The following is a 25,268-nucleotide window of genomic DNA, read 5'->3' on the forward strand; positions in this document are numbered from 1 at the left end:
ACCGTTGGCTAGGGATTCTAATTACCTCCAAAATAACTGGCCGGTCGATGAAGAGATGTTACTCAAAAGGAGAGGAAGCACATGAAACGCAAGCACACCCTTCACCGAAACAGCAGATTACTAAGGGAGATATTTTTCACAGACGAGGATACTCCTCTTGGGGAGAAGTTACCTTGCTGAAGAGGATAGACATGAAGAAGAGATCCAGCAGCATGGTCTCTGAGAACGCTTCATAGTCAATTTTGAAAAAGAGCACAGTGAAAATGACGGTGACATACTGATATGTGGGACTGCTGAAAGAGGACCGCAGCAGCTTCAGACCAGCAATGGTGATCATCAAAGCACCTAACCTATGAAATAAAAACAGCCCAGCTCAGCACACAAGGAAGAAAAACTTGACAAAACCTAACTTCAGAGAAATCGCCTTTAATTTCCTAAACTTTATATAATAAACTTACTATACATACATATATATATAATTTAAATGTCCACAGCAATTTATTTAGCTAACACCACATTCTAATTAACACTGATATTTCCCTCTAAGAATGTATATTATTAATCTTAACCTTTATATAAATACATACATTTACATTAAGTAACAATCCAAACATCTGGGTCTCCAGTTCCCCATTGCTTTATAACAATGATATTTCGCATGTGAAACCACATTAATGCTTACCCACCGATATGAACTTCACTGTAATCCCGTTGTTCCTCGATTTACTCGAGTGGGCGCCAGTAACATCTCTATTCGTGCCAGCCCTGATATTTTACCAGCCTCTCCTAACTCATCTTTCCCAACAACTAGAGGTTCTTTCAGGGTCAGGGGAATGAGACCGGTTACAGTTACTGTTTTTGGCACATTGGACATGTCACGGGGAGCTTGCCAGGCTCTGTCCAAATTTAATATGTATCAATATAAATTAGAAATATTCAAATACAATCATTTCAACTACATATCCAATAAAAACTGTATCTATCCAAACTATTTTTATGTACTTACTCTATTGCAATGTATTTAGATTACTACTTTCTCTTCAGAAACAAATTATTCAGCACCTCTCTGAAAAATCTCCTTTCTATAATTGAACGGATACTGCCTTCCCAACTGCACCAGAGGCTACTACCACCCCCCAGGATCATTCCAATGCCCCTCGCTCCAGAAAGACTAAGTCCCAACTGGGAAACAGTGATAAAGGACAGGCCTATCAGATGACTGCATAGGCAAATGACCACCTAGGAGATGTAGACAATGTATATAGCACACAGGATAGCTGTCTCCAAACTTAGCCATTTAATATTAAAAATTAAATTCATTTTACAAATGTCCTCTTATAAAATGAGATTGAAAATAAGATATCTGGGGTAGCAATATGCCATGAGTAGAAGTAGGTGCTCATGAAAAGGAAGTAAAAAATAAAGTTTGGCCTTAAGTTTTTTATACTCAGTGCCACTGTAACCAGACAAAACACGCTGTAGAACTGTCCTCCCATTTTTCATTGATATGCTCAAGCAGGCACCAGTAACGTCTCCATTGTGAGACGTTACTGTTAGTGGCATATCAAATAGGCCATGGGGAGCTTGCCAGGCTCTGCCACGTGGGTGGAATACTCTTGGTAGCTTGCTGGGCTCTCCGAGAGGGACGGAAGAATCAAACCCAGGTCAGCTCTATGCAAGGCAAACGCCCTATCCGCTGTGCTATCGTTCCAGCCCAGTGCGACACACCTAAGAATTATTTAAAGATTATGGTACTTGCTCAATAACTTAAAACATAGCTCAAGATAGCCCCAGTAGTCAAAACTTAAATTTGAGGAGTATTGTACTTACTCTGTATCCAGTTTTTTTGGACTAGCAATTGTCTCTGCACTGCTACTCAGTTCATTGAGAACAACCAATGGATAGATGATATTCTTCTCCAAAAACAGAAGCCACACGTGAAGTTTCTCAAACCACATCATAGTGGCTGCATCTAATAAGAGAGTGTAAATAAAGAAATGCATGTCATCTACCATACAAAAAGGTTCAGCAATGGGATGGAAAAGGAGAAAACTCTTACGACTCATTCAGATCTATCATAAATAATGTAAGATACATATTACATCAGTCAGTACTCACTTCCTATGATGCTGAGACATCTAAATTTGTAACATATCTGACTTAATTTTAGATAAATTTCAGCTTAAACTTTGTCATTTATGACTGGCTGGAACTTGGAGAAAAAATTACTAAAGATTATGAGATTATCATTATCCTCCAAAACCCAAACTATGAAACTATCTCCTTTTAAAATTCTTAAACTTACACACATTCAACATACTATAAGATATAATAGATCAGAACAGAGATAAAAACATTATTGTTTTAAATCTATATATTACATGAGTCCTTCTCACTGCTGGTAATATTTTTTCCCTGATATTTTAATGTTATTTCAATGGGGAAAGCATTTAGGATAAGTTGAAGGATTTTATTTGTTTGTTTTGAGGCCATCCCTGGCTATGCTCAGGGATTAGTCCTGGCAGGGCTCAAGGGACCATACAGGATGTTGGGAATCAAACCTGGATTGGCCACACGCAAGGCAAGAACCCTGCCTTGCTGTATCATTGCTAAAGTCCCTAACTTTCTGGTATTTCAATTTAAAAGAAGATTCTTCAGCTACCTGAAAGCAGTATCACTGCTTCAGATCTATCTGTTGGATGTTCTCTAATAAATATTTTTCTTCCAGTTGGTAAAATTAATTATTATAAGGGGAAAAATTAACTTTGCTAAGACCGAGTACTTTCAATAAGTTATGGATGTTAAGTTCACTCAACTCTGTAAAAATTTTGACGAAATTTTCGTTAAGATAAAAACTGAACTGAATGATGTACTTTAACGAAAACTGCTGCTTTTGAACAAAACAGATCACTTGCTATCACTTCTATTTGAAAAGAAAATTAATAGTTTACCATTGAAATAAATATCACTCTGGGTTATTTTTCTGATGGTAAGAACAGACTGGTACAGGCTCATATATATGTCTTATGTTGCTTTTCCCTAATTAAGAATATAAATTAAGTAAAAGGCTAGTACAATGCTATTACTATAACCAAGAGATAAGAGTTTAATTATATCTTCAGAATCAAATTGCTGATCAATCTTCATACTCTGTTCAATTTTGCTAAAAGGTGCAAGATACTTGTTTTGAGAATGCAAAGTCAAGATTGGTATACAGCACTCTCAACTACTTTGGAGTTCTCTAGAAGCTATTCATTTATCTTCAAACAACTGAGGAGTTGCTCTCTACAAAATTCAATAGCTGAAGAAAAATAGCTTATTCAATAATAGGTATGTTATATATAATAACTGATAACCTAAATGAGAACTTATTTCCCTAAAATGAGGAATTATTGTATATTACAGGCCATGAACCAAAACTATATTTTTAACATGGAAGTCAGGGTTTAGAAAACAGAGAGCAGGAAGGGGCTCAATGGCAGAGCACATACCTCACATGGGGATGCCCTGGTTTGATCCCAGCAATGCAAATGAATGAATAAATTAGAAACTTGTTGAGGTGACTGGCCTTCTATGGCTGACAAGTCACTTGATACTTTACCACAATTCTAAATGAACAACAGGCTTTTAAAACCGTTTTGCCACCCAAGTGGTACTCAAAAGCTCTGGAGTTGGGGGTAGGAGGGCTCCCTGAAATTCTTGGCCAGCCATGCTTGCAGTTCAAAGCCAAGGCCAGAGGATACAGTGACACTCAGATCCCTAAGAGGCAGGGATTCCACGGACTAGCCTGGCAGTGCTTTGGGATCCCCAGAGCTGCAACCGGGGATGTTTGGAAGAGCGACATGATGCCAGGGATTGTATCAGGGTTGGCTACATGCCAGAAATGTACCTTAACCCCTGAACTGCCTCTCCAGAAACTGCATCATCTTTTATACACTTCTCTTATAGAAACAGGAACAATGATCCTTACATAATCCCTAAACTTTAATATTTCAAAGGGAAGTCTTAAAGGGGATTGGGTTGCCAGCAGATGCCATGGGGGGAAAAAGTAAGGGAGTGGAAAGAGAAGTCTCTGACATCCACAGAGAGATTCACCAATGAGAGAGCTGCAGAGGTCAGTCAAAGGGAGACCTAAGATCCCTCCCGTGGAAAGCTGGCATTGCAGCGGTGACATTCATACCTCGACTGGAAACTGAGGCTTAACTCTTGGCAGCTTCAAACCAAGGTACAGGGCCACACCAATCAAAGTATGGCGGGTACTGAAATGGAACCATCTGTCAACAGAACAAGAGGAAATTTCTGCCATATTCAGAAAGTACCACGAGACCACTTACTTCGAACTTCATACTGGTTATACTCGAGCGTCTTCAGCAGAGGGTGGGAGAAGCAGTGCCACGGGAGCTGCTTTCTGACCTGAGGCAGCACGTAGTGGGTCAGGAAGCCCACGGAGCCCACCAGGGCGTACAGCACATACCTGAGCGCAGGCTGGAAGGAAAGAAGAGCTGAGAGAACCAGAAATAACCTCCCGAGCAAAGGAGGACCTCTGATCTGCCACATGAGTTTCCATTTGACAACAGAAAACAGCCAAGCTGATTTTGGAGTCTAAGAACTGTCGACGGTAAACATTTCCCTACTGCGTCATTTTAAAAATTAAAATCGGCTAATGAAGTGAGCTTTAATGTATTACAGATTTGTTTATTTGGCTTGAGGGGAGCGGGGTCACACCTTGTGTTCCTTAGGGCCTCCTCCCAGTTCTGTTCTCAGGGGGCTGCTCAGGGCAGTTCTTGGGGGACAGTGCAGTGCTGGGGGCCAACCTTGGCCTCCGCACACAAAGTATGTGCTCAGCATGTTGAGCTACCTCCTGGTCCCTGTATTACAGATATTTGCAAAGATGTTAGTGGGCCTGAGAGGTAGCACAATGGGTAAGGCTCTTGCTTTTCACGTAGCTGACCCAAGTTTGATCCCCAGCCCCTCATATAGTTCCCAGAGCAGCATCAGGAGTGATCTCTGAGCACAGACCCAGGAATAAGTCGAGTACAGGCAGTGTGGTCCCAAAACAAAAATAAACAAAGTGTGTTAGTTATTTTAGTTATCACACCAAATGGTCCATTTGGAAATCTTCTATTTAGAAACTCTAGAATGTCTTGGACAAAGATGAGTCCCCACTGGGGCCCTGATGAGCCACTGCACTTTACTAAGCTCTGAGTGTTTGGGGGTTCAAATGGAAGAAGGTGTGTGGGGGGGGAACTAAACAGGGAAAAATGTTAAGTGAACTAGCACAACCTGTGTTCCTGGCTAAACAGAGTATCAGAAATTTATTCACCCAGATAAAACAACAAGAAATTAAAATATGAACCAAAGGTTCCCAATAGGAGAAAGCCAGTGACCCCTGAGAGAAAGGAGAAGCTGTGGACAGCTTGAGGACGACACAGTGCCTATAGCCTTGAGAGGACTTCCTAGCTGCAGAGCTTTAAGGAACCTACCATGACGCCCAGAGTCCCACCAGCTGAGCAGATGGAGCTGGGAGCCAGGAAGACCCGGGTCCAAAGGCGGTCAGTGTTCACCAAAAAGGACAGCACAGTAAAGAGGAAAGAGCAGGCCTGAGAACTCTGAAGAGCTGTGGAGGGCCTTTCTCCCTTGAGAATTCAGGGAACTCAGCAGTGATTGTGAAAGAGTACATAAGACGAGCATTACACAGCCGTTAAAACCGTGCCTGTTCCCCCAAGTTAGACACAAAAGCTCACAATTCATGGGGCAATGGTAGAAGCACTGAGAACAGGATGCCCGCTGGGAGACTGTTGGTCCTGGTCCCAACCAACAAATCTTAAAATTAAGAATTAAAGGAATACAACTGTTAACAAATAACAGTGCTGAAAAGAGAAGGCTCAAGAGTATTTCTATAAATGTTAAATTATCTAACACCCAACAAGGTAGATTTATAATGGCTGGCATCCCATAAAAAAAATTTCACGTGCAAAGACTATAATCCTTGAAGGGAGAAAAAGAAAAGTATAAACTAAATCATCGGTAACACAAAATCAAAATTAGGAGACAAGGACATTTAAAAAAAGTTAGAACACAATTCTAAATATTCAAAAGTTACATAGAGGCAAGAGAGATATTAAAAAATAAAATGGAAAGAAAAACCTAAATCAAACTTCTAAGATAATAATAATGTCTTGGGTGAAAGATCCTGTAAAAGAGATTAGTGGTAAACCCCCCCTATTATAGATGAAAGGTGAGCTAAGTAGCAGAGCAGTACAAAGTATTCAAAATTAAAGCCACAAAGAAAAACAAATCGGATCACCAGAAGTTACAGGACCCCCCTTAACAGGACTAAGACAAAGTTGCTCAATGGCATATGTGGGGGAGCGGAGAGGAGGGAAGAGAAGAAAGGGAAAAAGTATTTAATGTAAGAATGGGAAAAATTTTTCAAAGTTGATTAAAACTAGACAACAGAGTCAATTTACTCCATGCACAAAATTATGATGCCAATTCTGTGAAGGCTCACTAGAATCCATGATACCAGGAACAAACTGGACCACACCAAATCTTGCAGGGGTGGGAGTGGAAAGGAACCTGCAGGGGGAGGTGGGAGGGAAGGCAGGACCCCGAGGGCTGTAAGCGGGGAGGGCACCACATGGGAGGCACCTCCCCCAACCTGGACCTGAAGCAGCTGTAGAGACTCACAGCTGTACTGGATGGGCTGAGGATCTGGGGACCTTTAGAGGGACAGGTGCATTTCTGCATATGGAGGGAAGCGAATCAGAGGGCCGGGGAGCACAGTGGCAGCCAACATGCTTCCCCTAAATCCACTTCTGGGTATTTATGCCTGCACCGCCCTTCTGCATTGCATTCTGTACAATATTCCAGTGTGTCCCCTATGACCCACTGAAACAGAAACGATGACAGGTCACACCTGACATCAAATATCAGAGGACTGGGGTTGAAGCAACAGCACAGTAGGTAGGGCGTTTGCGTTGCATGCAGCCAACCTGCATTTGATTCCCAGCATCCCAGGTGGTTCCCTGAGCACTTCCAGGGATAATTCCTCAGTGCAGAGCCAGGAGTAACCCCTGTGCATCATCGGGTATGACCCAAAAACAAAACAAAAAACAAAAAACAAAAAAACAAAACAAATATCAGAAGACTTTCTCCCTGGAAGACCAATGACTGGGGTACTCCAGCTGCCAGCCCATAGCAGGAACTAGGCAGAAGGGAACCAAGGTGTTGGCAACAATTCATCAGCAAGACACCAAAGCTGTCTCTCCAGTCTCAGCGAAGCATGAGACTGACGCTAGCTCCTCAGAGCGGGGCACTCCCAGATCAGCCATTCAAGAGACACAGTTAGAAAACGAGTTCTATCATGAAGATCAAACAAAGAGTTGGATCATTTCATTATTTAAGGTCAAATGGGAAGTGAACCTGGACTTCTTTTCCCTCCATCAAAAGAACAAGGTGGCTCCTTACCTGCAGTACCGTGAACACGGTGCTGACATGAATAGCAAAGTAGAGCACGCCAATCACGATGCACACGACCAGGTCGGACTGTAAACGCTCGCTCTGGGAAACAAAACGGAATTACCAACTACACACACACTTTAATGAATCTTTCCTTTATTCCCAACTAGGGGATCAAGAATTATATTTACTCTTCCAATTCTTTAGTACCACAAGATATTGCTTACACAAACTAGCTACAAAAAGTCTTATTCTCTTACTCAGTCTCCTTATATTTTATACAGTAAAATCGCAATTGCAAGGAAATTAAACTAGACAAACTATATACAATGTATAACATTTTGCTTTTACATTAGGAGAAAAAATGAGGTTGTAACTATATCATTTGTCACATATCCATTTGGATAAAAAGTAGAATTTTCATTGTCTTTTGAGATGTAACAGTATGCATATTTCACATACTAGATTTTAGTTCTCTTAGCGGGAAAGACCAAAAACCTCTTAAAATATTTGGTGGTCAAGTTACCATTTATATTTTTAAGATATATTTAGAAATACCTTACTATATTACTCCTGATGGGTTTAGGGGACCATACAGGGTACTGGTGCTAGAACCCGGGTCAGCTGTGTCTAAGGTAAGTGACTTAATCCCTGTACTATCACTCTGGCCACACAAAGACAGTTTTAATCAACAAAAACAATAAAAATCAATTTAATTTATGTTAACTTTCATACACCTTTCAAACCTACTTGAGGTCAAGTAGGATTAAGAATTCTACACGGTGGGCCAGAGAGATAACTCATGGCGATGAAATGCAGGCTTTGCTTGCAGGAGGCCTGGGTTTGATCCCCGACACCACAAGGCTCTAGAGCACAATTGAGAGGGATCCCTAAGCACTAGATCGGGGAGTATCCCCTGACAACCACTGATTGAGAACCCCCTCGCCCCCAAGAAAAAATACACACCAAAAAAAAAAAAAAATCACAAAGAATTCTATACTGGTATGACTTAATTTCACCTGATACCCTCCCTCCCAACAACAACAACAAATCAATGTTTAGCATACTGCTCTACATTAAAATGAAGTTTAGGAATACACAAGCATTTCTTTTATGCATGCTGACATTTGAAATGAAGATGGTCAACAATATGCACACATGTGTACACATATCATTAAAGTACATAACTACATTATTACCCCCCTCTATTATTCAAAAAGTGTTGGTTATACAACACGATGGAGTGTCTGAACTGTAAGTCTGCATGGTGACTTTGAAAAGCTAAAACTTACAACAGAATTTCGAAGCTTTTCGGGCAGTGGATCTTTTACTTCAGACAGAGGGTCTTCTGGATTCTTGTCTTCTGTTTCTGGAAAAATCTTGGATTGCACCAAAGAGCTTGACATGTTTTTTAAAGAAGGAGAGAAAAATTAATAAGCTGAATATCCAGTAGTGTTTCAAATGGCAAACTTTTAAGACAGAAAAACAAGTGATTCCAGGATATTTGATTATTAGCAAGTAATAAATTCTAAAAAGTTTAAAAGGTAAAAGATAAAGGCCCTCCCGTTGATCGTTGATTTGCTCGAGCGGGCCCAGTAACGTCTCCATTGGAGACTTTGTTGTTACTGTGTCTGGCATATCGAATACTCTCGGTAGCTTGCCGGGCTCTCCGAGAGGGGTGGAGGAATCGAACTCGGGTCAGCCATAGTTGGCCGCTTGTAAGGCGAACGCCCTACCCGCTGTGCTATCGCTCCAGCCACCCGCTGTGTTATCACTCCAGCCCTCACGATAGCATAGCGGGTAGGGCGTTTGCCTTGCACGCGGCCAACATGGCCGACCCGAGTTCGATTCCTCTGCCCCTCTCGGAGAGCCCGGCAAGCTACCGAGAGTATTCGATATGCCAGACACAGTAACAACAAAGTCTCCAATGGAGACGTTACTGGGCCCGCTCGAGCCCTCTAAAAAGTTTAAGATGCCATATATTAGCACATGGTGAGAATATTTCTATTGCAAGATTCTTTTTTAACACTCAGACCATTTGGAGGAGCTAACAAATACTTGCAGCTGAAGTGGTTAGAATGAAACAAGACTGTATTTTGAGGGAGCCTCCTAAGCCCAGGCGCCCACACTCAGCTCCACCAGCTTCCCCCAATGGTGCATGCTACACCACGCCAGGGATCAAACTCCAGGCGTCTCAGAGCCAGGCATGCACTCCAGCCCTTTGAGCTATCTGCTTGGCCCCAAAGTTAATATATTTTTTAAATTTCCAAACCGGATTTTTAAAAACGTATGTCTTTTTATTTAATTCATTGAGTACTGGATTACAATACTATAGAAGTATAGGAGCACAGTTTGATACTACTCATTACCAAAGATCCAGCTACAGTATTACAAAGCTACATATTTTGATGTCAAATACGAATTAACTCAAGGGCACTTTGGCAAAGCATTGGGAAACAGAATTTGGAAGCTGAATTTGAAAGAAATGCCAAGCTGCTTAGATTTCTTTTATTTACTAACAACTGATTTTACTTACAAAAGTACAGATGGGTCACTGCTTTGTCTGCTGAGATGATAGGATACTGCTACTAACAAGCCACAAAACACGGAGAAAAGTACTGGAATATGCTGGCCATCCCAAGAATCCTATTGAAGGAACAGAGTTTGATAGATAAGAGTTTGCTAATTTATAATCTATCACAAAATCTTTTATAGCAGTATTTTGGAGAAAGAGAATTCACTTGACAAAAAGCTTTCAGTCATATAATTTAATCTTCTTTCAAATAAATTCACATTTATCACTTTCCGGTGAGCCAAAATCTTACTAATTAGTCTACCTTTAGATTTCTTTTTGCAATAAAGGTCTATCTAGGGATAAAAATACACTGGTTTTTGATTCATGATGCTGTCAATTTCTATTTTTATTCAGCATTAGACTTACAGTAAATTATGTTCCCCTTTTGAAAAATAAAATAACTTGATATTATAAGTCTCTGATTATTATAATAATGCAGCAGGAAAAACCCTAATGATAAAACACATTAGGCAAGACAAAACAATATTCGCTATATTTATTTCTTCATGACTTTTCTATAAGATACGTTCGTAAATAAATTAACTGCTCACTCCTGGAAATAAATCATATAAAGGCTGGTTTCTATAGCTAGTCACATGCATTTTAGGGATGTATCTGGTCTGCTTTCTTACTAGAGAGTCTCTGCATCGACCAGCATGGTACCAGACATACAGCAAGTAGCCATGCTTAGACCTCGCCTTCCAATAGGGACCTGGGAAGGAGAACAGCAAAAGCTGGGAGCTGGGTTGTACTTTATTATACCTCTCACTCTTTGTTCCACTTAATAAGTCTCAGAAATTGTTGTACAACAACGAAGAGGTCTTTTTTAAAATGGCTGGTTCAAAACTCAAAATATTGGACACTATGTGTCAAGCCCTATTCTTAATTTTTTTCCCTGGCTATACCTGGCAATGCTAAGGGTTTACTCCATTTTCAACACTTAAGAAAAGCTTCTGGCAGGGCTTCAGGGGACTATACAGGGTGCCAGGGATCAAAATCAGGTCAGCTGAATATGAAGCAAATGCTATACCTGCTACACTATCACTCCAGCCCCTAAAGTATTTCCTAAAAATTCTTATAGCTATCCTTAGAGACATACACTAGGGCTGGAGCGATATCCTTAGAGACATACACTAGGGCTGGAGCGATATCCTTAGAGACATACACTAGGGCTGGAGCGATAGCACAGCGGGTAGGGCGTCTGCCTTGCACGCAGCCAACCTGGCCGACCAGAGTTCGATTCCTCCGCCCCTCTCGGAGAGCCCGGCAAGCTACCGAGAGTATTCGATATGCCAGACACAGTAACAACAAAGTCTCCAATGGAGACGTTACTGGGCCCGCTCGAGCAAATCGATGATCAACGGGAGGGCCTTTACTTACTTACTATCCTTAGAGACATACACTATTTAGTCTCCAATTTTTAGATAAGGGTACAAAGGAAGAGTTGGTTTCAGCAATTTGTACTGTTAAGTAGTAGACACAGGATTGAACTTCCTGATAATTTTTAATTTAATGAGAAGAAAGTCAATCAAATTTGAGAATGATACAAAGACAGCCACGGTATGGGAAAAATTATTTGCCCCATACCCATCTGATAAGGGGTTAATATCAAAGATATATCAAATACTGGCAGAACTTTACAAGAAAAAAAAATTCAATCCCACCCAAAAAAAAATGGGTAGAAGAAATGAATAAAACTTCCTCAAAGAAAAAATACAAATAGTCACATGAAAAAATGCTCTACATCACTAATCATCAAGGAGATGCAAATCATAGCAATGAGTTATTATCTCACACCACAGAGTCTGGAACATATCAAAAAAGAACAAGAACCATCAGTGCTGGAACAGATGTTGGGAGAAAGGGACTCTCCTTCATTGCTAGTGGGAGAGCTGACTAGTTCAGCCATTTTGGAAAACAATATGGGTTTCCTCAAAAAACTAGAAATTGAGCTCCCATACAACCTAGCAATACCACTTCCGGGAATACCCTAGGGTCTCAAAAGCATACTGCAGAAAGGTCACCTGCACTTCTATGTTCACTGCAGCACCATTCACAACAGCTAGAATCTGGAAACAACCCGCAAGACTGAGAGCAGACAACTAGATAAAGAAACTACAGTATACCTTCACAATGGAGAACTATGCAGCCACTGGAAAATGAAGTCATGAAATTTGCTTACAAATGGACAGATATGGGAAGTATCATGCTGAGTTAGAAGGAGAGGGACAGACATAGAATAATTGAACAGTAGAAACAAAGTCCAGGAGGACTGGTTTACAGCTGGAAGCTTGACACAAGTGGTGGTGGTGGTGGTGGTGGTGGTGGTGGGAGGGCATTAAGATAGAGAAGGGATCACTATGATAGTTGAAAATCATCACTCTGGACAAGAACTGAGTGCTGAAAGTAGGCGAAGGGATAAACATGAAACTTTCAGTCCCTTACTGCAAATCGTAATATCCAAAGGAAAAGGAGAGAGAATGAAAAGTGTCTCCCATAGAGGCAGGCTGGTGGTGAGTAGGTGGGTGGCGGGAGGGAAACTGGGAACACTGGTGATGGGAAATGTACACTGGAGAAAGGATGGGTTTTGGAACATTGTATGACTGAAGCCCAATCATGAACAACTTTGTAACTGTGTATCTCATGGTGATTCGATAAAAAATAAATAAAACAGTTATAGAAAACACAAGGATAGCAGAAATCTAGGAACTTGCACATTCTCTTATCAGTGTAAAAAACATCTAACCACTCTCAAATTTATCAGTAGAGCCTGGGATTTGATTTTGTGGTAGAAGGTGTGGGTCACCTGAGTGAGGAACTAGGTTCAATCCCCAGCACCACAAATTAACTTATAAATAAAAATAATGCATTGATGTGTCTCCAAATGATTTCAACTTCAGAAGAAACAACTGTTAAGAAATGATTTTTTCCATAAGTTTTCTATGCACAAATCTTCTTCAATTTATGATGAATCTCAATAAACCCATTTAAGCTGAAAACACTGTTAAACCAAAAATGTACCAAAAACATCTAACCTAAAAAAAAAAATCATACCTTACTTCAGCCTATTAAATGTGCTTAGAATATTAACAGGCCTTTGTACTGCCAAAAACCTTTTACTCTGTTATCTTATATGATTCCAACTTTGAAATTATGACTCACTTCCCAAAAGATGATGAAAAAACAGATAAAATCATATCCTGTGGGATGATTTATAGGTAACATATCTGGGGAAAATGCCTGGAAATGAATCTCTCGATGCCCATTCTTTGCTGGAATTAGTTCTATCTCAAGTATTTCTCTCTACTAGATACTCCACCCTGCCCTTTTTATGCAAGCAAATAGCAGATCTCTATAAAGAGCGAAAAACAGAAAATAAACTTCATCATGCACACAAACTTTCTAACTACACTCTAAAACAGCTTGGTGTACTCCTTTAAAATCTATTTAAACCTAAATCCATTCTACTCTAAATTTCATAGCCAAAACACCAAAGAAACTGAAAAGTCATCAATACTTATCTAATTGCAAACCCCCCTCTCCCCCCCAAAAAAAACCACTTTTAGACAATAATGCCATTCAAGTTTCCTTTGCTGGGTTCTGTTTTATCCAACACTTAAAACACTGGCATCTCCTAGTGTTCTATGCTCAGGACTCAGGGTCAGGACTCCTTGTTATGCCTGGAGGATGCTGTGTAGTGCTGGGGATTGAACCTGAGCCTCCTGAATACAAAGTAGACGCTCTCAACATAATTTCCTTGTGCTTTCTGGCCTATGCAGCCTTTGTCTTATACTTTAATTCTGTCAATAAATTTTAGAACAATTATAACTTCTTTATACTATGAAGGGCTGGAGCGATAGCACAGTGGGTAGGGCGTTTGCCTTGCATGTGGCCAACCCGGCTGACCCGAGTTCGGATTCCTCCGCCCCTCTCGGAGAGCCCGGCAAGCTACCAAGAGTATCCTGCCCCCACAGCAAAGCCTGGCAAGCTCCCCGTGATGTATTCGATATGCCAAACACAGTAACAACAAGTCTCACAATGGAGACGTTACTGAGCCCGCTCAAACAAATCGATGAACAATGGGAGGACAGTGCTACAGTGCTACACTATGAACAACTACCCATTCTGCATCTTGAGCACTCCATAAACAATAACAAGTAAATGTGTCCCCATATAAACAATCATCTTCCTCCTTAAACTCACAGCCTTCACCCTGCTCAGTAGGATCTTTTTTTTTTTTCGCAGCTGACTATTCAGAAGTCACTCTGAATCCTATTCTGGCCTTTATTTCTTTAGCCAGAACCCCTAATACATTCACTGAATCTAATTTTCATTAAATTTCTCTGCAAGAGTCTCTCTACTCTCTCTCGAGTTCATTCCTGCTCATATTCAAGTCTCTTGTCATACTGGGGACCATGTAATTTTTCTAAAATACAAAACTAATTAATGCCTGGCCTTACCTCAGATATTTTCATGGTGATTTTTCCTCTCCCCTTAGCACACTTGGTCAAAAGATGTGAAATTCAGCATGGTTACCCTTCCAGCCTTACTGAAAGCCCTCTTTCTTAAATACTCACACCTCCATTCCTATTCTCAACATACTTTCTATACAGTTCCACAGTTTTTCCACCTTCATTTCAATCAGCTAATTCTTATTTTTCTTTCAAGTCTTGGCTAAAAATGTTGGAAAACTATCTTTAATCCCTTTCAGGTAAATAAATAACTGAATTCACATCCCTGAAACACTGATGTCACAGTCCTACACACTTTACTGAAAGTGTTGGCTGACTGGCTAATCACAACTAAGATATAAACAACTTAAAAAACAGTAGATGGTATTTAGCATAGTGCTGGGCATACAGGCAGCATTCCAAAAATGCTACTGAATAAATAAAGGATGCTAATGAGTCACTCATCAGGGTCCTTTTGACTCTATAATTCGCTATCTTAGAGTAATTATAAAAAATAAGACCAGAGATGAAGGATTATTTATGATGAAATTTAAATTATTATGTTTATAATTCAGTGATGTTTGCTAAAATAAGTAAAGTAAGTAAGTAAAGGCCCTCCCATTGATCATCGATTTGCTTGTGCGGGCCCAGTAATGTCTCCTTTGGAGACTTTGTTGGTACTGTGTTTGGCATATCGAATACGTCACGGGGAGCTTGCCAGGCTCTGCCGTGCTGGCAAGATACTCTCGGTAGCTTGCCGGGCTCTCCGAGAGGGGCGGAGGAATCGAACTCGGGTCGGCCATGTTGGCTGCGTGCAAGGCAAACGCCCTACTGCTGTGCTATCGTTTGCTAAAATAAGAATTCTCAAATTGATCCTTTCAAGCCAATGATGACAATAACTTTTAGTGCATCAATTTTTAATAGAATATAACTTTAATTTTAGTTATTAAACTCTCAAATTTTAAGAATCTTGATATGAACAGAGGTTACATAAGTTCTTTTTTCCCCTTGGCAGAGAGGGGTTTGCACCATAACCAGTGGTGCTGAGTACTTACTCCTGGCTCTCCACTCAGGGATTATTCCTGGTTGGGGGAGACCATGAATAGAGCTGAGGACTAAACTGGGGTTGGTAGCATGTGAAGTAAGTGCCCAACCCACTGTACTGTCTCTCCAGTCCCAAGTCACATAAATTCTTAACTAAAAGTCTAAGGTAACTAACACTTTGTTACTATCATGCCCAACTTTATTCTAGACTAGTTTTTAAGAATCGGTTTATAATTTTAACCTCCCAGTGCTGCACAGAAGAGGAGTTTCCTTTAATAACAGATAACTAAGAAATTTAAAATTTAAAATAAACAAAAACGAGAACAATGTTCAACATAAGAAGATCTAGGAAATAAATGCCAATGGCACCAGGGGAGATAACTCTTTATTAGTTCTCTTTAAAACACTTCAGAGAGACACATAGACAAAATATCACCCTCCAACGTGTAGCTCACCTTTAGAGCGCCATAACATAGTCCATACAGTAAGGCGACTGCCACAATGCTGCAGATGAAACTGTAAAGTGCCGCAAGCAGGCTAGTCGTGGCTGGATCGCAAAGAAAGGAATGATAATATGATAAGCATTTACGGAAAAAGTGGTTAAAAGTATCTAAAATGAAATATGGCTGCCTACTCACTTGATCTTAAAAGCTTCAGTTACTTCATCCCATGCTTTCAAACAATTTTAAAATAAAAAAGGATTTCCTAGCCATCATTTTTTATTGAAGATAAAATACGTTATTTGCTTTGCAAGTCAAACTTTTTTACACATATTAGAAAATTATAGTGATACTTTAAGAATTTATCTTGTTGCTTATGAAAGTTTGGGTTAACAATGCTTGCCTGAAAAGAAACTAAAGATGTTTAAAGTATTTGCTAAAAGACATCAATCTATGTAAAGAGAGCTTGTATTACCATCAGAAATAAATCTTGTATTCCCACATGTTAATTCCCACACAAAAAAAGTATAAAAATGAGGTTCTGGAGAGAAAGTACAGTGGGTAAGGTGCTTGCCTTACATGTGGCTTACCTGGGTTCGAGATCCAGTACCACATATGATTTCCCAAGCACCACCAAGAGTGCTCCCTGAGCACAGTCATCAGATATCTCTGAGCACAACCAGGTGTATCCCAAGCCATGCTCCCACACCCCAAAATAAGTAAAGAACTAGTTACTAACAATAATCACAACAAAAAACTTGATCCAGATTTACTTGTAAATAGAAATATGGGGATGACTAAAATAGTTAGCCTTCATTTAAAAAATGTGAAAAATAGACTTTCCATTAGTGGCAATTTTAAATGGTGACCATAAAAGTAATCTACAGAAAAAGAATCTCTTTAGGAGACACACATTATACAACTTCATATACTATGATAAAGTCCCCTGTTGTAAGTTACCTACACAAAATTCTCTTCATAGTTTTGAAAATATAGAATGGACAATGTTTTTTTTTTCCTTGCTTTTTGGGTCACAACCAGTGATGCACAGGGGTTACTCCTGATTTATGAACTCAGGAATTACTCTTGGCCATGCTTGGGGGACCATATGGGATGCTGGGAATCGAACTTGGGTCGGCCGAGGGCAAGGCAAATGCCCTACCCGCTGTGCTATCACTCCAGCCCATGAATGGACAATGTTTTTGAAATACTCAAACTTTCTTCTACCCACTAACGTATGCTGAACACTAGCCCAGCATGAATTCACAATCCTTTTCATAAGCATCAAAAATACGCCCTAGAGACATAACAATATAGAAAAGGTGTGGTTTCTACTTAAAATTTAAATAATCATCTAAACATTTTATTAGAAAGATAATTATGTCAATGTACAAATTTGAAAGATGAATGAAGAATGCAAGCATGAAATATGAAAAGAAACTCTAAAGTTATTAAAATGTTTTCTCCTTCCTAAATTTCTCTTTCCTCTCATATATGCTCATCTCTAAGTAAAATACTACATACAAAAAACTAAAGGTGTTTTTGAAACACAGAGGTTACTGACAAATTATGCAAACCACTGTATATTCCAAAATAATATCCATGAGTCCTAGTTACTTTATAAATGAAGTAAAATAGAAATACATACTTTTGTGTTTTGTTTTTGTGCAACACCAAGCTATGCTCAGGGTTTATTCCTGGTAGTGATTAGGGAACCTAATAGGATTCTGTGGATTGAACCTGGGTTGGCCATATGGGATGCCAGAGATGAAAGCCTGGTCTGGTAGTACTCAGGGATTTTACTGGCTCTGCACTCAGGAATTACTCTTGGTGGTGCCTGAGGGATCAAATGGATGCCAGGGATGGAACTCAGGTCTACAGTGTGTAAGGCAAGTGCCTTACCTGCTGTACTATCATTCTGGTCTCCTGACTTTTTCTCTTTGGACAATAACATTTATTATGTCTTACAAATTAACTCCACAATGCCTCCATCTTTCACTAAAGTTGCGAACTCGACTACATTTTTCTATCTATACATTCATTCCTGCTCAGTTTTCAATTATTAAATGGGGATCTTAGAAATTTCAATTCTAAAATAAAAAATCAGAAGATTACTTTGAGATTAACTTTATCATCTCATGTGTAAAAGTAATACTATAATCTGTGATTTTTAAAAAAAAAAATTACTCACCATTACCACCAAAGATATGAATATCCAATTGCTCACAAAGGTACATTACAAATGTATTCACCTGAGGCAGGAGACCAATGAAAAACACTACTGGGAAACAAAGTGTGAACACTATAGAAGGAAAGGAAAACATATTTAAAATAAAATACCGTATCTTTTAGTCACTTAAGGACAAAATAAAAATCCAAAAATATAAATCCCAGGTGATTATTAAAAAGGCATTTAAAATTACTTCTCTCTACATAATTGCTTTGGTACTTAGTAATGTTCTCAATTATAAAGATTAGCTTCAAAAATTATTTCAACTATTTTAATCTATATTTTAACCACTATACAAAATTATTTCAACTGTGAAATGGTTTCAGAGGAAGTAGTCCATTGCATCTGCCTCAAGAACAGAAGATTACATTTGTTTATCATTAACCTTTTCCATCACAATAACCCTACAGTTTTGCTCCTTACTAAGGCCTAACTTGGTGGTGATAAGGTGAGGCAACTGTATACCAAAGCATGAATGTCAACACCACTGCAGACATATTACCTTAATTGTAATATACTGTTTTAAAAATAGATTAAAACAATAAAAACTTATAAAATGATATTTCTCAACATAAGTGAACCCATTTGTATATATGTCAATGTTAAGATTTGAAATATTTTAAGGATAACTCACCTATAACTAAATCCCTCGCTGAAATAAGCACCAGTGGATTGGTGAACGTTATTCCATAGAGTTTGAACTTGGTTGTGGTAAGGTTTCTGCTACCATAATCCAAGAGCCAAATAAGACCACAACATATACAGAAATAAACTGGTCTACTGTAGGCAATGATACGGTTATGACCCTGAAAACGACATTTTTAAAAAGTTAGTTTAGTTACTTTTAAGCATCACAACCTGCTACTCAGATCCTTGGTGGCTTATATTCTATGAATTAAAAGCATTTCCATCTAGGGCCAGAGAAGAAGCTCAAAGGGCTAGAGAGGATGGCAAGCTTGGGTGAGGCCCTGAGTTTGATACTCAGGACAGTCTGACCTCCTGAGCTGCAGCACATTGCTGAGTCCAAGGCACACACCACTGGGCCTTGAATGCCCACGAGTGGACCCTGAATGCCTGAACTCTGCTGGGGAGCTACACTGAAAAGAGAGGCATACACACAAAAAACAGATAAAACTTCCACATGTCATTACACTACAAAAGAATTCTTAGAAATAGTAAAACGAAGTTGTTAAGCTGAACAAAAATAATTTACCCCTTAAGTTTTGTCCATGCACTCTCATAATTAAATATCCTATTTTGGTGAGTATTAAATAATACTCTACTATTACATATTCTATCATTTCGGGCTGGAGTGATAGCACAGCAGGTAGGGCGTTTCCCTTGCACACAGCCAACGTGGCTGATGCAAGTTCGGTTCCTCTGCCCATCTCGGAGAGCCCAGCAAGCTACCGAGAGTATTTCACCCACACAGCAAAACCTGGCAAGCTACACGTGACATATTCGATATGCCAAACACTGTAACAAGTGTCACAATGGAGACATTACTGGGCCCGTTCAAGCAAATCGATGAACAACAGGAGGACAGTGACAGTGACTATCATATTCAAAAAAGGGGACATAAACTGTTCTTAGAGTCTGTCTAAGGAGAGGTCATTTATTTTTTCTATTAAATATATTCTAGGGTAAGGGTCAGGGAGGTAGTATAGCAGATAAGGCGCTTGCCTTGAAGATGGCCAAGCTGGGCTTGATCCCCAGCAGCATATACCATCCCCTGAGCACAAAGCCAGCTGTAAGCTCTCAGCATAGATGGCTTACAGGTGTGACCCCAAAACCAAAATAAATTAATACTCTGGTCTGCGGTCTAAAAGCTGATGGTATCTCTCACAGTAAGTAGAGTTAGAAAACCAATTCTTTTGATAAAATCAAAAAGGAAGCCAGGAGGTAAGACAGGGTTAAATGCACATGCCTTGCATGTGGCTGAGCCTGTTTCAATCCCTGGTACCACACGGTCCATGACCGTCACCAGATGCAGCCCTGGACACCTTGAGCACCACTGGGCTGGCCTGGGTAAGAGCCACTGGGCTGGAGCAGCACCGCATCCTTGGGGCCCTGCACTGACCCATGACATCTGGTCACAAGAGAACCATAGGGAAGGGCCTCCGGGTCTTCAGATCACCCCCTGAGAGCCACCCCCCCAATAGAAATATATATTAAATAAGACTAAAATCACAAAGTGAATAATAAGGTTTTCAATCTCCTTGACAGTCATAGGTATAAAGAACAGATCAATTTATCACTTCCTTATTCATGCTCCTAATTATCTAAGCAAAGTAATATAAAACTTTTCCTACTCAAAGTTCTACTTTTCAATACTTACTCATGACCAATATTTCAAAATTATTAAATACCTAGTCAAAAAATCATGAGTTTAAATGATATATGTCTACCTCACTGATAACTTCCTCCTAAAATATGTTGTCAGCACATGAAGTTTTTAGTTTAGTTACCCATATACATATAAAGTTATAAAGCTATGCTTCCAAAATTTATATAGTATCGTAAATCAGTGGGAAATTTTTTTTTAAAAATTTAATAAAAATAAGGCTGCTAGCACAGAATCACTCAAAGTGTGCCAATTACTTTTCTCTAAAAAAAAAACCTACTATGCTAATTTTTAATAAATTTAGAGCACACATTCACAATACCCCTTTATTTTATGCTAATAAAATCACCCAGATTTCTTACTGCGTGTCAAAAATAAGATGAGAAAACAGTAACAAACATTTTAGTTAATCTAACATAACAACAACAAAAAAAGCTTTGATAAATGTTAAGTCACAGGCATGCTGGAGCAACTCACATGTCTAGGAGAAGAGGAATCTGGTTGAACACTCTGAAAATGAAACAGAGAGACAGATTATTCTCCTGAAATCCTGGTACTTTTATAATAAATGCTCAACATGTATGAAATAATTTCAAGATTCCACACCTAAGAAATGAGTACGTTAATTGTGTTGAAACACCAATACATCAACTACAGACACTGGTGTTTTGTTTTTTTTATTTTTTTATTTATTTTTGTTTGTTTGTTTCTGGGCCACACTGGTCTTACTCCTATGTGGTGCCAAGATTGAATCCAGTTAGGCCACGTGCAAGGTTAAGTGCCCTACCCACTGTACTCCCTCCCTCCAACCCCATCTTTCCCAGTTCTTAAACTTACTGTGGTTAATAATTTGTATCTAGCTTAACATTTCTGAAATGGCACATGAGAGATCAATCCATTCTACACCTCTACTCTTTACTATACAAATGTATAATGGTAGAATTCTCTCTTATGTGACATTACTGCACTTAGAAAATGCACAAAATATGGGTTAGTTTATAAGTTTTACAGCTCTGTCAACAAAGTCCAGGCATACTACATAATTCAATGGTATTGTATTGAATATATCTTCTAAGTTTTCAGATCAAAAGCATTGATTACATTAAACTTTATCCCTTAAAAAACTTTCTCAACTTTCCACAAAATGCTCTAGAGAAATTCTTTACCATCCAAATTATGGCTTTTCTGCTAAATTAAAATTTATTTCTAGTAACATTAACCAAGAAATTTCTATAGAATAGCCTATCACATCCATTAATTCTACAATGAATCAAGCATACTGAGTCTGGGGTACAAGGTCCTTTATTGGATATGGAATCAGGTCATTAAATTATTTCAATTCCAGCAAATATTCCCTAAAAATGTGTGTTTCAGAGAGGCTAGAGAGAAAGTAGAGGAGGTAAGGATCTTGCCTTGAATTCAACTAACCCTGGTTTGAATCTCAGGCACCACACTTGGTCTCCCAAACACTACTAATGGATCACTCCTGAGCACAAAGCCAGGAAAAGTCCAGGAGCATCATAGGTGCTCACCTCAATCCCCCATGCCCCACATACCCAATAAATAAACAATGATCATAAAAGTTTGTGTTTCAGTCTTATTTCTGTTTGTGACATTCTTCTTCTAATCAACTAATAAAATTCAGTCTTCCTAGTTAAAGAAACTTTGGTACATCTACACAATGGAATACTATGCAGCTGTTAGGAGAGATGAAGTCATGAAATTTATTTATAAGTAGAGGGTCAGGGAGATTATCATGCTAAATGACATGAGTCAGAAAGAGAGGAACAGACATAGAATGACCACACTCATTTGTGTAATACAGAATAACATAATATGAGACTAACAACAAGGACAGTAGAGACAAGGGCCAGGAATAATGCTTCATAGTAGGAAGCCTGCCTCATGAGCTGGGGGAGAAGGCAAGTGGAATAAAGAAGGGATCACTAAGTCAATGATGTTTGGAGGGATCATTCGGGATGGGAGATGTTTGCTAAAAGTAGATAAAAGACCAAATGTTGACAGCGTCTTAGTATCTGTATTGCAAACCATAATGCCCAAAAGTAGATTAAGTATGGGGGAAATTGTCTGCCACAGAGGCAAGGAAAGGGTGGGATGCAGAGTGGGGGTGGGGGAGGGAATACTGGGGACACTGGTGGTGGAAGATATCCACTAGTGGAGGGATGGGTGTTTGATCACTGTATGACTGAAACTCAAACATGAAAGCTTTGTAACTGTATCTCAAGGTGATTCGATAAAGGTAAAGGTAAAGGTAAAGGCCCTCCCGTTGTTCATCGATTTGCTCGAGCGGGCTCAGTAACGTCTCTATTGGAGATTTTTGTTGTTACTGTGTCTGGCATATCGAATACGTCACGGGGAGCTTGCCAGGCTCTGCCGTGCGGGCGAGATACTCTCGGTAGCTTGCCGGGCTCTCCGAGAGGGGCGGAGGATTCGATAAAAAAAATAATAAAATAAAATCGAATCCTGTCTTTTTTTTTAACCTTTTCTGTATTTAAAGTACATTCAAATTATTAGACATAATATCACAAGGGTTACAGTCAATGTGAGTTTTTGAAGACATAAAGAGGAGAGGTAAAGGTAAAGGCCCTCCCGTTGATCGTCGATTTGCTCGAGCGGGCCCAGTAATGTCTCCATTGGAGACTGTGTTGTTACTGTGTCTGGCATATCGAATACTCTCGGTAGCTTGCCGGGCTCTCCGAGAGGGGCGGAGGGATGAGATGGTCAAAATAGAAAGCAAGAACAAACGTCAACATTTTAAACATAGAATCACCAAATTTATTCCAATTAATTTTGTTAGTGTTTTTAGGGACTGAAAATGAGAAGCAGAGGCTTTAAGATCGTCAGTCTGTATGTTACTACTAAAAGCAAAGGAAAGAAAACTACTAAAACATGATGCTGTGCTATTTCTTACATGTCTGTTAAATACAGAGCACTAAAATTTATGAAGCTGAAGACTTCAAAATATCAAACTGGACAAAATTTATATTGAGGAGCAACAAAAAGCTAGTAAAAAAGGATGACATCACTGGCAGCAATTACAAACTGAAAAGGACAAGTGAAGCTCTCTCCTAACAATTTATGGGATTTCTCATTAAATAAGAAGTGATCAAAAGAAGAAGCACTGACAAAGGAAAACAGACTTGTCTGAGAAGTAGAATAACCATCAGGGTAGCATAAGTGGAGAACAGGGCCAGTGATGTGGCTTAGGTGGTGGAATTAAAGCCTCACGTGTGTGAGGCCTGGTTCTGACCTATGATACCTCATGCTCTTCCCAGCACGACCAGGTGTAGTTCTGGTGGCCTCAAAGCACTCCAGGCCCAAGTACTGCCCAAGTGCCAAGGTGAAGTACCCAGACAATGACAGTCATAGAACAAAGAGGAGAAACAAATACAAGATAGCATTCATGGGGATAAAATGATGTGTCACTCAGAGAAAGAAGTCAAAGAAAAGGACATAGATTTTAGCATATGGGAAACCAGCGATAACCACAAAGACTCTCAGCAAAGCAATGAGTAAAGAACATATGGATGGGTATTGATGAACACAGGTGTCTATGCATACACAGAGAAATTTTTTTAAAAGCTGACAGCATAAAGCTTTAACAAGTGAACTTAGAAATGTACCTGTAAGGAGGACAGACAGGGAGGAGAAGGAGGAGGGAACCCTTGTGGAGGGAAGCTGACCCTGGTAGTGGGATCGGTGCTGCAATATTCTATGTCTAAAGTTCAACTATGAATAACTATAAATCACAGTGCTTTAATTTTTTTCTTTAAAGCTGATGGCATGAAAAAAAAAGACTAGATATGATGGGAGAACCTGGATTTTCATCTTGTATAGTAAACAAATAGCCAAAACAAGCAAAGGTAGAGACTACCTGAGAAAGGTAAAGAAAACAGCCTATGTTTAGACACAGATTTTTGAAAAAAATGCAAAAAAAAATGTTACTGGATTTCCCCATTGGGGAAAAGTTTCAAGTAACTAAGTATTTTACAGCTTTTGAGATACTATTAAACTTGTAAACTATTAAAACAGCAGCAAAAGGACACCAATCTCTTACAAAAATATAAGTGTTAGTCTTATATCTAGCAATAATAATTTTAAATAAATTTTATCTACAGATAAAACAGAAGACAAAATATAGGCAAGCGCTAAATTTAACAGCAGTTAATTTCAAGAATGCAAACTCTAAACTACAATACTCAAATATTTTTAATAGGGGTAATTTAAAACTGTAAATCTAACAGTTTTTCATGCCATTTAAGAAGTTTATATGCCCATTGTGCTCCACATGTAATATATAGTAAACATCTGAAAAATATATCTGAAAACTAAAATGTATTATTATAATTCAGTGCATGATATGAAACCTTCTGTCTTTAACAAAGTGTTATTCTGTAGCCTGAAAAAAAAGAGAGATGCTGGTACCTTAAGCAGTGAGTATTGACAGCTGGCTATCACCAGGCAAAACTGGAAAACCCAGATGTCTCGGAAGAAGCCTTGTATGAGAAGAACAGATCCCAAAAATGCCACAAGAATAGCCAAGATGACAGCTAATATATTTTCCAGGATCTCACGATTTCTGAAGATTAAAAAGAAATGTATGAGTAAAATTTACAAGCAAATCATCAGTATAATCAACTAATCAGCACAGAAGAGATGCTAATAAAAAGCTCATGTTATGCCTACTGAGATGTGGTTTTGA

General features: G+C 39.2%; 1 protein-coding gene across 6 annotated transcripts in view; it reads right to left on the minus strand.

Moving 5' to 3' along the window:
- PCNX1 (pecanex 1) overlaps positions 1-25,268 on the minus strand; it is a 165,441-nt gene that overhangs the window by 34,829 nt on the left and 105,344 nt on the right. For all 6 annotated transcript variants that reach the window (XM_056134261.1, XM_056134259.1, XM_056134257.1 and 3 more), the window contains 11 exons: positions 24,992-25,145; positions 21,023-21,055; positions 18,836-19,007; positions 18,163-18,273; positions 15,987-16,078; positions 9,998-10,107; positions 8,754-8,859; positions 7,471-7,563; positions 4,335-4,485; positions 1,831-1,972; positions 173-350 (listed from right to left, as the gene is read on the minus strand). In XM_056134261.1, coding sequence (XP_055990236.1) covers positions 173-350; positions 1,831-1,972; positions 4,335-4,485; positions 7,471-7,563; positions 8,754-8,859; positions 9,998-10,107; positions 15,987-16,078; positions 18,163-18,273; positions 18,836-19,007; positions 21,023-21,055; positions 24,992-25,145 — 1,342 coding nt within the window. The remainder of the gene's footprint in view (positions 1-172; positions 351-1,830; positions 1,973-4,334; positions 4,486-7,470; positions 7,564-8,753; positions 8,860-9,997; positions 10,108-15,986; positions 16,079-18,162; positions 18,274-18,835; positions 19,008-21,022; positions 21,056-24,991; positions 25,146-25,268) is intronic.

The sequence above is a fragment of the Sorex fumeus genome, unplaced genomic scaffold, assembly GCF_029834395.1.
Source record: "Sorex fumeus unplaced genomic scaffold, SorFum_2.1 ptg000098l, whole genome shotgun sequence".
In the NCBI taxonomy this organism is placed as follows: domain Eukaryota; kingdom Metazoa; phylum Chordata; class Mammalia; order Eulipotyphla; family Soricidae; genus Sorex; species Sorex fumeus.